We start from the raw sequence: 15037 nt of genomic DNA, 5'->3' as shown, positions 1-15037 counted from the left end.
TGGTACCACAGCTCTACCTGAACATACTGGTAACACAGCTCTACCTGAACATACTGGTAACACAGCTCTACCTGAACATACTGGTAACACAGCTCTACCTGAACATACTGGTACCACAGCTCCTACCTGAACATACTGGTAACACAGCTCTACCTGAACATACTGGTACCACAGCTCTACCTGAACATACTGGTAACACAGCTCTACCTGAACATACTGGTACCACAGCTCTACCTGAACATACTGGTAACACAGCTCTACCTGAACATACTGGTAACACAGCTCTATTCAACTGGTAACATGTTGCAGCTCGTACCTGAACTGAATACTGGTGCTCTGCCAACATGACTGGTACGTTGTGGAGCTACATATGAACATACCTCTGAACAGCATACTGGTGGAGTCCACAGCTCCTACCTGAACATACATTGGTCCTCACAGTCATCTACTGCTCTGCCAAGCATGACTTGGGAGTCCTACATATGACATGTAGCTGCTCTTACCTGGACATACTGGTGGAACACAGCTCTACCTGAACATACATGGTACCACAGCTCCTACCTGACATACTGCTCTGCCTAGCATGAGGTCGTTGTGCAGTCCTACATATGACATGTAGAGCTGCTCTGCCACAAGCATGAGGTCAGTGCAGTCCTACATATGACATGTAGAGCTGCTCTGCCATCACATGAGGTCGTTGTGCAGTCCTACATATGACATGTAGAGCTGCTCTGCCACACATGAGGTCTTGTGGAGTCCTACATATGACATGTAGAGCTGCTCTGCCACAGCTCGTAGTCCTGACATGTAGAGCTGCTCTGTACCAGCATGAGGTCAGTGCAGTCCTACCTGGACATGTAGAGCTGCTCTGCCATCAGCATGAGGTCAGTGCAGTCCTACCTATGACATGTAGAGCTGCTCTGCCATCAGCATGAGGTCGTTGTGCAGTCCTACATATGACATGTAGAGCTGCTCTGTCATCAGCATGAGGTCATTGTGCAGTCCTACATTTGACATGTAGAGCTGCTCTGCCATCAGCATGAGGTCGTTGTGCAGTCCTACATATGACATGTAGAGCTGCCCTGACACCAGCATGAGGTCGTTGTGGAGTCCTACATATGACATGTAGAGCTGCTCTGCCATCAGCATGAGGTCGTTGTGCAGTCCTATCATGTAGAGCATCTGCATCAGCATGAGGTCATTGTGCAGTCTGCAGTCCTGCCTTCAGCATGAGGTCGTTGTGCACATATGACATGTAGAGCTGCTCTGCCACATGAGGTCATTGTGCAGTCCTACATATGACATGTAGAGCTGCTCTGCCATCAGCATGAGGTCGTTGTGCAGTCCTACATATGACATGTAGAGCTGCTCTGTCATCAGCATGAGGTCATTGTGCAGTCCTACATATGACATGTAGAGCTGCTCTGCCATCAGCATGAGGTCGTTGTGCAGTCCTACATATGACATGTAGAGCTGCTCTGCCACCAGCATGAGGTCGTTGTGGAGTCCTACATATGACATGTAGAGCTGCTCTGCCATCAGCATGAGGTCGTTGTGCAGTCCTATATATGACATGTAGAGCTGCTCTGTCACCAGCATGAGGTCATTGTGCAGTCCTATATATGACATGTAGAGCTGCTCTGCCATCAGCATGAGGTCATTGTGCAGTCCTATATATGACATGTAGAGCTGCTCTGCCATCAGCATGAGGTCGTTGTGCAGTCCTACATATGACATGTAGAGCTGCTCTGTCATCAGCATGAGGTCATTGTGCAGTCCTACATATGACATGTAGAGCTGCTCTGCCATCAGCATGAGGTCGTTGTGCAGTCCTACATATGACATGTAGAGCTGCTCTGCCAAGCATGAGGTCAGTCCTTATGACATGTAGAGCTGCTCTGCCATCAGCATGAGGTTTTTCCTATCATGACATGTAGAGCTGCTCTGTCATCAGCATGAGGTCATTGTGCAGTCCTATCTATGACATGTAGAGCTGCTCTGTCACCACATGAGGTCATTGTGCAGTCCTATATATTGAGAGCTGCTCTGCCATTGAGGTCATTGTGCAGTCCTATATATGACATGTAGAGCTGCTCTGCCATCAGCATGAGGTCATTGTGGAGTCCTACATATAACATGTAGAGCTGCTCTGCCATCAGCATGAGGTCATTGTGGAGTCCTACATATAACATGTAGAGCTGCTCTGCCATCAGCATGAGGTCATTGTGCAGTCCTATATATAACATGTAGAGCTGCTCTGCCATCAGCATGAGGTTATTGTGGAGTCCTACATGTAGAGCTGACAGCATGAGGTCATTGTGGAGTCCTACATATAACATGTAGAGCTGCTCTGCCATCAGCATGAGGTCATTGTGCAGTCCTACATATGACATGTAGAGCTGCTCTGCCATCAGCATGAGGTCATTGTGGAGTCCTACATATGACATGTAGAGCTGCTCTGCCATCAGCATGAGGTCGTTGTGGAGTCCTACATATGACATGTAGAGCTGCTCTGCCATCAGCATGAGGTCGTTGTGCAGTCCTACATATGACATGTAGAGCTGCTCTGCCATCAGCATGAGGTCGTTGTGGAGTCCTACATATGACATGTAGAGCTGCTCTGCCACCAGCATGAGGTCGTTGTGCAGTCCTACATATGACATGTAGAGCTGCTCTGCCACCAGCATGAGGTCATTGTGCAGTCCTACATATGACATGTAGAGCTGCTCTGCCACCAGCATGAGGTCATTGTGCAGTCCTACATATGACATGTAGAGCTGCTCTGCCACCAGCATGAGGTCATTGTGCAGTCCTACATATGACATGTAGAGCTGCTCTGCCACCAGCATGAGGTCATTGTGCAGTCCTACATATGACATGTAGGATTCACAAAGAGATCATGTTACAGATAGTATATTCCATTCAAATTGTGCTGCATTACTGTATTACTGTATTACTGTATTACTGTATATTCCTCATACATATTGTGATTCTCATTTACCTGTACAACAGTTGCTGTATTGTTGTGAATGAGATGCCGTAACAAATAACACTGTAAAGAACAGCCTCTTCCATTGTAACACCATGATTTATAACACTGTTTTTACATTAGGCTGTATTCTCTGACCAGCCTCTTCCATTATAACACCATGGTTTATAACACTGTTTTTACATTAGGCTGTACACCATTTATAACACTGTGGACCTGTTTACATTAGGCTGTACTCTCTGACCAGCCTCTTCCATTGTAACACCATGGTTTATAACACTGTGGACCTGTTTACATTAGGCTGTACTCTCTGACCAGCCTCTTCCATTGTAACACCATGGTTTATAACACTGTGGACCTGTTTACATTAGGCTGTACTCTCTGACCAGCCTCTTCCATTGTAACACCATGGTTTATAACACTGTGGACCTGTTTACATTAGGCTGTACTTATCTTCCATTGTAACACCATGGTTTATAACACTGTGGACCTGTTTACATTAGGCTGTACTCTCTGACCAGCCTCTTCCATTATAACACCATGGTTTATAACACTGTGGACCTGTTTACATTAGGCCATGTAACACCATGTTTATAACACTGTGGACCTGTTTACATTAGGCTGTACTCTCTGACCAGCCTCTTCCATTGTAACACCATGGTTTATGACATGGTCCACAATTGTGGCACTGATTTCATCAGGGACTCTTACTCTTTGCCTTCTACATCTTCCTCTATTGTGTCTTCCCCTAACACCACCACCACCACACATCCTTACACATCTTCTTATTTCTCCTCCGCCAGCATGTAGCTGCTGTTCATGGTTGTGATGTTCAAAAATGGTTGTGATTGTGCTCCATATATATGCTTCCAAACTTGATTGGTTGATTGGTAAGATTGTGATTCCTATTTCATTACTATGTCACCTGGCAGGCAATTTGCCCATTTTGCAGACATCACACACATTCCATGTCATAGATATTTATGGAATATACATGAACGTCTGACTGATTTTGATCATTGAATGGATCATTTTGACTGTGATGGCTCACACGATGAAAGAATGGTTAGAAGTTGTGAAGAGTATGATCATTTCACTGAGAATCAACTCATCCGTTTTGATCAGCAAGTCATGTACATGTAGTTATTGTGCAAATTGCTGTCAATTGTACTTACTCTTTGGCACACGTGCCAAAACACGTGCAATTTGCTTAAATGAATAAGAAATTCAAATCTGGTGCGAACAAGAAACTAATTGTTCAGAGATTTGAACTTATTGTTTAAAAAAATAATAATTAGCGTTCGAGAATTGAGCCAAAGCGATTGAGAAAATCTGTAAATGCCTGGAGACGTGGGGGAATTAAGTGTAAATGAAATAATTTAGCATAACACAACACCAGGGTAACTGGTTGGTTCGCCAACAGACTGTGTGTGGCTCTTACTTCAACATGTCCACTCCGTCTGGTGTGGTGGGTTGGTTGTAACGTCTCATGTAGTCATGCATAGCAGAGAAACTCTTCCTCATGTAGTCCTCTGCAGAGCTCTCTCTGACTGTCCCAAACCTGAACCCACGGGATGGGTGGTGCAGCTGGGGGGGGGGGGGGGGGGGGAGGGGGGGAGGGGAGGGAGGAAGAGGGGGATTATTTTAAGGTAAGGAGAATACATTAAGAAGTATTCCACATAAAGAAATGAGAGGCCCGTACACAGAATATTGCTTCTCCCCAGTGGGAGAATGTTGCAATATTTCAACTTCAACAGTCTTCGTCATGACTGACAGGTATCAAAGCTAAAACATTGTATTTTTGGTTTCAGGAGTAAACCACTGCTGGGAGCAGCAATATTCTGTGTACGGGCCTCTCACCTTTTATTTACAAGGAGAACACATTTAACTCAGTCTGAATCCTATCAGCTACTGTAACTATCACTGATCCAGTCTGTTATGCCATATTCAGCCATGTTCATTTCCACATTGTAACTTGTGTTTGTGTGTGTTTGATTATAAGTGCGTGCATGTGTGTATGTATGTGTGCGTACATGCCTACCTGTGTGTGTGCACACCGCTGTGTGTGTGTGTGTGTGTATACCTTCTCGTCATGAATCCCAGACACCTGTTCAAAGGTTTTCTCCCCCACCATGACAGCAGCCAGGTTAGCTGTATAACTGGACAACACCAGCAGACAGAAGATGGCCCACAGGTTCATCAGGAACCTACTGGTCCAACACTTAGGAGTCTGGAGAGGAGGGAGAGAGAGGGAGGGGGAGAGAAAGAGTGGGGGAAGGATGGAGAGAGAGAAAGAGGGAGGGGAGGATGAGAGAGCGAAAGAGTAGAGAGATATAGAGAGAGAGCGAAAGACAGAGAGAGAGAGAGAGAGAGAGAGAGAGAGAGAGAGAGAGAGAGAGAGAGAGAGAGAGAGAGAGAGAGAGAGACATATTTGGTTAATTTGATTATTCAAACCTCCCCATCTATCCTTCCCCCTCCTCCCTCCCATTATTCCTCCCTCCTCCCTCCCACAGTACCTTAGTAGCGACAGTGCGTCCAAACAGGATGGCGTAGCAGAGGTTGAGGGCTGAGGAGTAGGAGAACACTCTGAGTCTGTTCCTGCCATGAGGAGTCATACCTGGATCAACACAACACAGGAGTCAGCTGTGTGTGTGTGTGTGTGTGTGTGTGTGTGTGTGTGTGTGTGTGTGTGTGTGTGTGTGTGTGTGTGTGTGTGTGTGTGTGTGTGTGTGTGTGTCAGATCACAATGACAAACAGAGTTGTAAAGGTCCCAACCACCCACAGCTGTGTGTGTAGATGATGACATGGCTGTAAGTCATAGCAGTATCCACTGAGATTTAGGTCACAGACTAATAACATGACAGGCCATAAATGGTATTTTAGTTTTCTCACCAAAGGGACTGTTCCACTCATAGACGGTGAGGAAGAGTGCGGTAAGATGAAGAGTGACGAAGATGCCCACCCACATGGACCAATGGAGAGGCCACATGAAGGCCCCAATAGGGGCGGATGTGTCTTGGCTACGCACCTTGGAGTCAAGACACACATACACACACATTATAAACTGTATGTCCACACACACACACACACACACACACACACACACACACACACACACACACACACACACACACACACACACACACACACACACACACACACACACACACACACACACACACACACACACACACACACACACACACACTCACCAGTATCCCCAGAGAGGTAGAGTAGAATGGAGAGGTGAAGTCTATAACTCTGCTCCTGGCTGAGTTGATGGAGAATGATGTCACAGCCATGTCTGCTGTTCCACTCAGCAGGTCTCCCACCTAATATGAGAAACCAGGAACATCTACAACCTTCAGAAGACACTGTTCACATGCATTTAACAATCCTTCTGCAAACATTGTTCTTGGTTAGGTAAACAATCATGTCAAATATGCATGCAATCATAAACAGTGCCTTGCGAAAGTATTCGGCCCCCTTGAGCTTTGCGACCTTTTGCCACATTTCAGGCTTCAAACATAAAGATATAAAACTGTATTTTTTTGTGAAGAATCAACAACAAGTGGGACACAATCATGAAGTGGAACGACATTTATTGGATATTTCAAACTTTTTTAACAAATCAAAAACGGAAGAATTGGGCGTGCAAAATTATTCAGCCCCTTTACTTACTTTACTTTACGCAAACTCTCTCCAGAAGTTCAGTGAGGATCTCTGAATGATCCAATGTTGACCTAAATGACTAATGATGATAAATACAATCCACCTGTGTGTAATCAAGTCTCCGTATAAATGCACCTGCACTGTGATAGTCTCAGAGGTCAGTTAAAAGCGCAGAGAGCATCATGAAGAACAAGGAACACACCAGGCAGGTCCGAGATACTGTTGTGAAGAAGTTTAAAGCCGGATTTGGATACAAAAAGATTTCCCAAGCTTTAAACATCCCAAGGAGCACTGTGCAAGCGATAATATTGAAATGGAAGGAGTATCAGACCACTGCAAATCTACCAAGACCTGGCCGTCCCTCTAGACTTTCAGCTCATACAAGGAGAAGACTGATCAGAGATGCAGCCAAGAGGCCCATGATCACTCTGGATGAACTGCAGAGATCTACAGCTGAGGTGGGAGACTCTGTCCATAGGACAACAATCAGTCGTATATTGCACAAATCTGGCCTTTATGGAAGAGTGGCAAGAAGAAAGCCGTTTCTTAAAGATATCCATAAAAAGTGTCGTTTAAAGTTTGCCACAAGCCACCTGGGAGACACACCAAACATGTGGAAGAAGGTGCTCTGGTCAGATGAAACCAAAATTGAACTTTTTGGCAACAATGCAAAACGTTATGTTTGGCGTAAAAGCAACACAGCTCATCACCCTGAACACACCATACCCACTGTCAAACATGGTGGTGGCAGCATCATGGTTTGGGCCTGCTTTTCTTCAGCAGGGACAGCAAAATCTACAATGGAATGGTTCAAAAATAAACATATCCAGGTGTTAGAATGGCCAAGTCAAAGTCCAGACCTGAATCCAATCGAGAATCTGTGGAAAGAACTGAAAACTGCTGTTCACAAATGCTCTCCATCCAACCTCACTGAGCTCGAGCTGTTTTGCAAGGAGGAATGGGAAAAAAAATTCAGTCCCTCGATGTGCAAAACTGATAGAGACATACCCCAAGCGACTTACAGCTGTAATCGCAGCAAAAGGTGGCGCTACAAAGTATTAACTTAAGGGGTCTGAATAATTTTGCACGCCCAATTTTTCAGTTTTTGATTTGTTAAAAAAGTTTGAAATATCCAATAAATGTTCTTCCACTTCATGATTGTGTCCCACTTGTTGTTGATTCTTCACAAAAAAATACAGTTTTATATCTTTATGTTTGAAGCCTGAAATGTGGCAAAAGGTTGGAAAGTTCAAGGGGGCTGAATACTTTCGCAAGGCACTGTATATTATTATACAAAAAAACTATTGAAAACAAACAGCCGGACAGATAGATACTGTAGGTAGATAGATAGATAGGTAGATGGGTAGATGACGTACCAGACCGGACCAACTCCCAGTGCTGCTCATTGCTCCATACTTCCCGTCTCCCACGATGTAAAGGTCAAAGGTGAACATCAGGTCCTCCGACAGCTTCTCCAACAGGTCAATAACATAACCATAGCAACACTTCCGCAGGTCCTCTGTTGGGTCTGGGGTTGTGGTCAAGACAGGACAGGGACAGGAAGGATCAGTCCTGGTCTACTGGTCCTCTAGTGATGTACTGTAGGTATTGTGTACTGTAGGTATACTCACTGTGGTCAGTAGTGGTAGTAGTTGTATTGGTCTGGTGCAGGTGACCGAACAGTGAGTCCAGTAGATCTGAGCGGTTAGTCCTCGGGTCCAGACACAGCTGACCAGCGGGACACAGCCCGTCCTCATCCACCTCTCTAGTGAACACGAAGGGATGCTCCACCAGGGTCACGACCCTTAATCTCTGGCCCGCCATCTGTAGCCCCGGCCTCCATCTCCCTCCAGGACTGTTGTCTCTGTCCCTATCCCCTCTCTGGACCCCTAACCCAGACCCGGACCCTGTCCTCCTCCCTGGGCCTAGCCCCAGGCCAGCGCCGACCCCCAGCCCCAACACCCCCTCGTCCAGCTGTAGGCGCCCGGTGGTCCAGTGGGCCACGGTGACCCAGGACGGCTGGCCAAGAGGACCTCTCTTCAGGCTCCACACGTGGTACAGCTGGGAGGAGAGGACCTGGGAAAGAGCAGGTGCCACACGGACCGTGCCCGTAGAACCCTGGAACGACGTGTTGGAGAGGAACCTGGAGAGGAGAGAGAGACAAAGAGAGTGAGAGAGAGAGACAGAGAGAGAGAGAGAGAGAGAAAATGAGAGAAAGTTTGAACATGTAGACAGACACAGATACCCAGTCTGTCCTTTCAGATTGGCTGGATGTCATAATTGGTTGGCTGTTCCAGTCAGTCTCATTATTTTAAGTTAATGCAGTAGAGAGAGAAATTCTGTCTATCTGCCCACACACATGCACGCATGCAAGCACACACACACACACGCACGCACGCACGCACGCACGCACGCACGCACGCACACACACACACACACACACACACACACACACACACACACACACACACACACACACACACACACACACACACACACAGTCAGACAGACAGACATAAAAACACACACACGCAGAGAGAGTGTTCTTATTTCTATGAGTTAATGCAGTTCATTGTGGTTGTTTCTATCTATCTGGCCCCACCATCATTACTATTCCACTCAGTCTCCACCCAATCCTAGCGCTGCTTTACCATGGAATACATTGGTACGCACAATTAACTCTCACACATATATCTGCTCTGGGGATCCAAGCGTGCGGGGATCGTTGGGTGACGTCTGAATTTTAACCATGCATGGATTGTTGGGCGATGTCTGGGTCATTGGTTAGTCATTGGCCGATGTTTAGGTTATCGGTTGATCGTTGGGTGATGCCTGGGTGTTGAACCTTCTGAATATTAACAATGCATGGATAATGGGGTTAAGTCTGGAAGTTATAATGGTTCATTAAAACTCCTAAAACTGTTTTACATTTCAAAATGCATGCTGTATGTGCGTGCGTGCGTGCGTGCGTGCATGTGTGTGTGTGTGTGTGTAACTGCAGTGTGTGTGACTGATGGTGACTTCCTTCCATTAACTCTGACAGCAGAGGAGGAAACATTAAAACTATGAATTAATACTGAGGTCGTTAACCCACCTCTACTCTCCACTCTGCACTGAATATCAATGTACCTATAGAGTGTTTACAGCCCAACTGACTCATCAGATGTCAGACTGGTTACAGACATCTCTCCCCCCCTCTCTCTATCTCTCTCCCCCCCTCTCTCTATCTCTCTCCCCCCCTCTCTCTATCTCTCTCCCCCCCTCTCTCTATCTCTCTCCCCCCCTCTCTCTATCTCTCTCCCCCTCTCTCTCTATCTCTCTTTACCCCCCTCTCTCTATCTCTCTGTCCTCTCTCCCCCTCTCTCTCTCTATCTCTCTCCCCCTCTCTCTATCTCTCTCCCCCTCTCTCTCTATCTCTCTCCCCCTCTCTCTATCTCTCTCCCCCTCTCTCTCTCTATCTCTCTCCCCCTCTCTCTATCTCTCTATCTCTCCCCCCCCCCCCCTCTCTCTATCTCTCTCCCCCTCTCTCTCTCTATCTCTCTTTACCCCCCTCTCTCTATCTCTCTCCCCCTCTCTCTCTCTATCTCTCTTTACCCCCCCCCTCTCTCTATCTCTCTGTCCTCTCTCCCCCTTTCTATCTCTATCTCTCTGTCCTCTCTTCCCCTCTCTCTCAACTCAATTCAATTCTTTAATTCAATTCTTTACTGGCCTTATTGGCATGGGAAACATGTGTTAACATTGCCAAAGCAAGTGAGGTAGATAATATACAAAAGTGAAATAAACAATAAAAATTAACAGTAAACATTACACATACAGAAGTTTCAAAACAATAAAGACATTACAAATGTCATATTATATATATATAGATAGTGTTGTAACAATGTACAAATGGTTAAAGTACTATCTCTCTGTCAGGATTTGGCCAGGGTTGTTCCGGGTTTTGGTCACTAGATGCCCCCATTGTGCTTTTTGACCTTATGTTTTTTCCCTTGTTCCCCATTATTATTTGCACCTGTACCTCGTTTCCCCTGATTGTATTTAAACCCTTAGTTTCCCTCAGTTCTGTGCTCTGTGTTTGTATGTTAGCACCCAGCCCTAGTGTTCTGTGTTTTCCTGTCGATTCCGGTGGATGCTCTTGTGGAATTCTGTTTTTGTTTTTGAGTGTCTCTTGAGGCTTTTTTGTGCTATTCCTACCACCTTTTGGATTTGCCATTTTTGTATTTAAGGACTTCTCCTTTTTACTTTATTAAATACACCGTCTTAAGTACTGCTGTGTCTGCCTCATCTTCTTGGTTCTGCTGACTATTCGTGGCTCAGTTGGTTAAGTGACTGTTTCTCACTCCGGAGACCCAGATTCGCAACCGGGTCCTGACAGAAACACAGAGCCAAAAATGAACCCAGAGGCAGCCAGTTCCCAGGACCTTTTTGCCATGCTGTCCCACCACCAGGAGACTGTCCAACGCCCTGAAGCCGCCCTGGCTCAGCAAGAGGCCTTAATGGCTAGACATTCTCATCTTCTGTCGGAGATGCTGACTTCCATTAAGCAAATATCTGATCGTCTTACCCCGGCAACAGTTCCCGTCCCTGTACCTCAGATTCACGTACCCATGGCAGTTAACCCCCTGGCTGAACCTCGTCTTCCACCTCCCCAACGGTTCTCAGGTGATCCAAGTGCTTGTAAAGGGTTTCTCACCCAATGTTCTCTCTCCTTTGAGCTACAACCCTCGTCGTTTCCCACCGACCGGTCTAAGATCGCTTATATCATCACCCTGCTGTCGGGAAAAGCCCTGGCCTGGGCTACTGCTGTGTGGGATGCCCATAGTTCCTGCTGTGCCAGCTACTCTGCCTTTGCTGAGGAATTCAAACGAGTGTTTCAAGGCCCAAGCAGTGGTTCTGACTCAGCCAAACAGCTCCTGACTCTCCACCAAGGTTGGCGCAGCGTGACGGACTATGCCATCCAGTTCCGCACGGTGGCAGCAGCGAGTGGCTGGAACAACGAGGCGCTCACGGTGTGCTTTCTGAAAGGCCTTTCCGACACTATCCAAGATGAACTGGCCACTCGGGAACCACCGGACAATCTCGAGTCCCTGATCAAGTTGGCCTCACGCATTGACCAGCGTCTGAGAGAGAGAGAACTCAACCGTAGACCTCTAGCCCCTATCAGTCCCAGCTCCGAGTCCCCACCTTTATCCTCGCTGGCTCCATCGGAACCCATGCAGATTGGACGCATCTCCCAGGCTGAGAGAGACCGCCGGATGAGGGAGCGACGCTGTCTATATTGCGGCAAACCGGGCCATTTCCGTTCCACGTGTCCCGGGCTCCAGGGAAACGCTCTGTCCCGTACAGACCGGGGGGAACTGTAACGGGAAACATAACCTCCTCCCATCCGTCCAACTCCCGTCTGCTCATTCCAGTCACCCTCTCCTGGGACAACCACAAGCTTCACCTTCAAGCCTTGGTAGACTCTGGAGCCGCAGGTAACTTCATGGATGGTGTCTGGGCGAAGGAGAATGGCGTTCCCTCTGAACCTCTAAGTGAACCCATGAGGGTCACTACATTGGATGGAAGCCCTTTGGGATCTGGACTTGTCACTACCTCCTTGCGACTTTCAGTTTCACAACACCAGGAATTGATGAACTTTCATTTGATCTCCTGTTCCGAGTTCCCTCTCGTCCTTGGATACCCCTGGCTTCACAGCCATAACCCTCACATCGACTGGTCTGTGGGCACTATCAAGCAGTGGGGTCCTACGTGCCAAGCTACTTGTATTTTCCAGAATTCCCGAGTTCTACTCCCGAGTCTTTAGAATCCATCGACCTGACCCGAGTTCCCGAGTGTTACCATGACCTCAAACTGGTGTTTAGCAAACAGAGGGCCACCATGCTACCACCCCATAGACCTTACGATTGCCCCATCGACCTGTTTCCGGGCACTTGCCCCCCAGGGGTCGGATCTTTTCCCTATCTCCACCCGAACAAGCTGCTATGGATACCTACATCAAGGACGCTCTGGAAGCAGGCCTCATGCGTCCATCCACCTCCCGGCGGGAGCAGGGTTTTTCTTTGTGGCCAAGAAAGACGGTGGATTACGTCCTTGCATCGACTACCGGGGACTCAATGCCATAACCGTCCGTAACCGTTACCCGCTACCCCTTATGGCCACAGCCTTCGAGCTGCTCCAGGAAGCAGTTGTTTTCACTAAGCTTGACCTGCGGAACGCATACCATCTTGTGCGGATCAGACCTGGTGACGAGTGGAAGACCGCTTTCAACACGCCTGCTGGTCACTATGAATACTTGGTGATGCCCTTCGGCCTGACCAACGCCCCAGCGGTGTTCCAAGCGCTCATAAACGATGTGCTTAGGGATATGCTTAACATATTTGTGTTCGTTTACTTGGATGACATCCTCATCTTTTCGAGCTCCCTTCAAGAACACACTAAGCATGTCAGACAAGTACTCAAACGCCTCCTGGACAGCCATCTGTACGTTAAGCCGGAAAAATGTGAATTCCATTCATCCCGAGTACAATTCCTGGGATTTGTAGTGGAACCCGGTCGAGTCCAAATGGACCCCAGGAAGGTAGGGGTGGTAGCGGATTGGCCCACCCCCAAATCCGTTAAGGAAGTTCAGCGTTTCCTGGGCTTCACAAACTTTTACCGCAAGTTCATCAAGAACTTCAGCTTGGTGGCAGCCCCTCTCTCAGCTTTAACCAAGGGTGGCAATGCAAGGTTTTTGTGGGGAAGAGAAGCTGAGAAGGCCTTCCAAGGACTCAAGCAGCGCGTTCTCTCTGCTCCCATCCTGATACTACCGACTACGGATGAACCATTTGTGGTGGAGGTAGACGCATCAGAGGTTGGTGTTGGAGCTGTCCTGTCTCAGAGGGGTGAAGACAAGAAGCTTCATCCGTGCGCTTTCTTCTCACACCAGCTTACCCCGACTGAGAGGAACTACGATGTGGGGGATCGTGAACTCCTAGCGGTTAAGATGGCATTGAAGGAATGGAGACACTGGATCGAGGGGGCTTCTCACCCGTTTCAAGTGCTTACGGACCACAAAAATCTGGAGTATATCCAGCAGGTGAAGCGGTTGAACTCTAGACAAGCTAGATGGTCTCTTTTCTTCAATCGATTCCAGTTTATCCTCACCTATCGGCCCGGGTCGAAGAATCTCAAACCGGATGCCCTGTCCCGAGTCTACGCTCCTGCCATTCGAGATGACACGGACATGCCTGTCCTTCCTGCTGCTAAGATTGTGGCTCCGATCTCGTGGCAAGTTGAGGATACCGTGAGACGTGCTCAAGCTAGCGAACCGGACCCGAAAGGAGATCCTGCCAATCGGTTGTTTGTCCCCAAGGCAGTGAGGACTCAGGTCCTTCTGTGGGGGCACTCCTCTCGCCTCACCTGTCATCCGGGCGTAGGTCGCACCTTGGAGTTCATCCAGCGTAAGTTCTGGTGGCCTACCATAAGAGAAGACGTTGCCACTTTCGTCAATGCCTGTCCCGTGTGCTGCCAGGGCAAATCTTCTCACCTCCGCCCTCAAGGACTCCTTCACCCTTTACCTGTTCCCCACAGACCCTGGTCCCATATCTCATTGGACTTCATTACTGGACTTCCTCCATCCCATGGCAATACTACTATCCTAGTCATAATCGACAGGTTTTCAAAGGCGGCCAGGTTCGTCCCTCTGACTAAGTTACCTTCTGCCAAGGAAACGGCTGAGTTGGTAATTAATCATGTGTTCCGAGTCTTCGGCATTCCTCAAGATATGGTTTCTGACAGAGGTCCCCAGTTCGCCTCAAGGTTTTGGAAGGCCTTCTGCCAACTCATGGGGGCTTCTGCCAGTCTATCTTCAGGGTACCATCCGGAGTCCAACGGCCAAACAGAGAGGATGAATCAAGAGCTGGAAACCACCCTCCGATGTATGACTCGTGACAACCCGTCCACATGGTCATCCTTTATTGTTTGGGCCGAATACGCGCACAACACCTTGCGCTCCTCCTCCACTGGTATGTCCCCGCACGAGTGTCAGTTTGGCTATGCTCCTCCATTGTTCCCGGACCAGGAGGCAGAAGTCAGAGTGCCTTCAGCCTTGAAGTTCGTCAGACGCTGTCGGCTTATGTGGAGGAAGACCCGTCTTAATCTTATGCGTTCCTCACAGAGGTACCAACAACAAGCCAACAGACGTCGCCGTCCCGGGCCTACCCTGCGCCCCGGCCAGAGAGTCTGGCTCTCCACGAGAAACTTACCTCTACGGGTGGAGTCTCGCAAGCTGTCCCAAAAATACATCGGTCCCTTCAAGGTTGCCAGGAGAGTTAACCCAGTTTCTTATCGCCTACACTTACCCAGATCCCTTAAGATTAATCCCACATTTCACAT

General features: G+C 47.9%; 1 protein-coding gene across 1 annotated transcript in view; it reads right to left on the bottom strand.

Moving 5' to 3' along the window:
* Positions 1 to 15037, bottom strand: part of LOC135541704 (glutamate receptor ionotropic, NMDA 3B-like) — an 83464-nt gene that overhangs the window by 26031 nt on the left and 42396 nt on the right. The window contains 7 exon segments of the mRNA XM_064968016.1: positions 4431 to 4576; positions 5073 to 5219; positions 5506 to 5606; positions 5882 to 6017; positions 6202 to 6321; positions 8038 to 8189; positions 8293 to 8804. Coding sequence (XP_064824088.1) covers positions 4431 to 4576; positions 5073 to 5219; positions 5506 to 5606; positions 5882 to 6017; positions 6202 to 6321; positions 8038 to 8189; positions 8293 to 8804 — 1314 coding nt within the window.

The sequence above is a fragment of the Oncorhynchus masou genome, chromosome 6 (genome assembly GCF_036934945.1).
Source record: "Oncorhynchus masou masou isolate Uvic2021 chromosome 6, UVic_Omas_1.1, whole genome shotgun sequence".
Taxonomy (NCBI): Eukaryota; Metazoa; Chordata; class Actinopteri; order Salmoniformes; family Salmonidae; genus Oncorhynchus; species Oncorhynchus masou.
The sequence above is the reverse complement of the archived record's forward strand: the minus strand, read 5'-3'. Positions and strand labels throughout refer to the sequence as shown.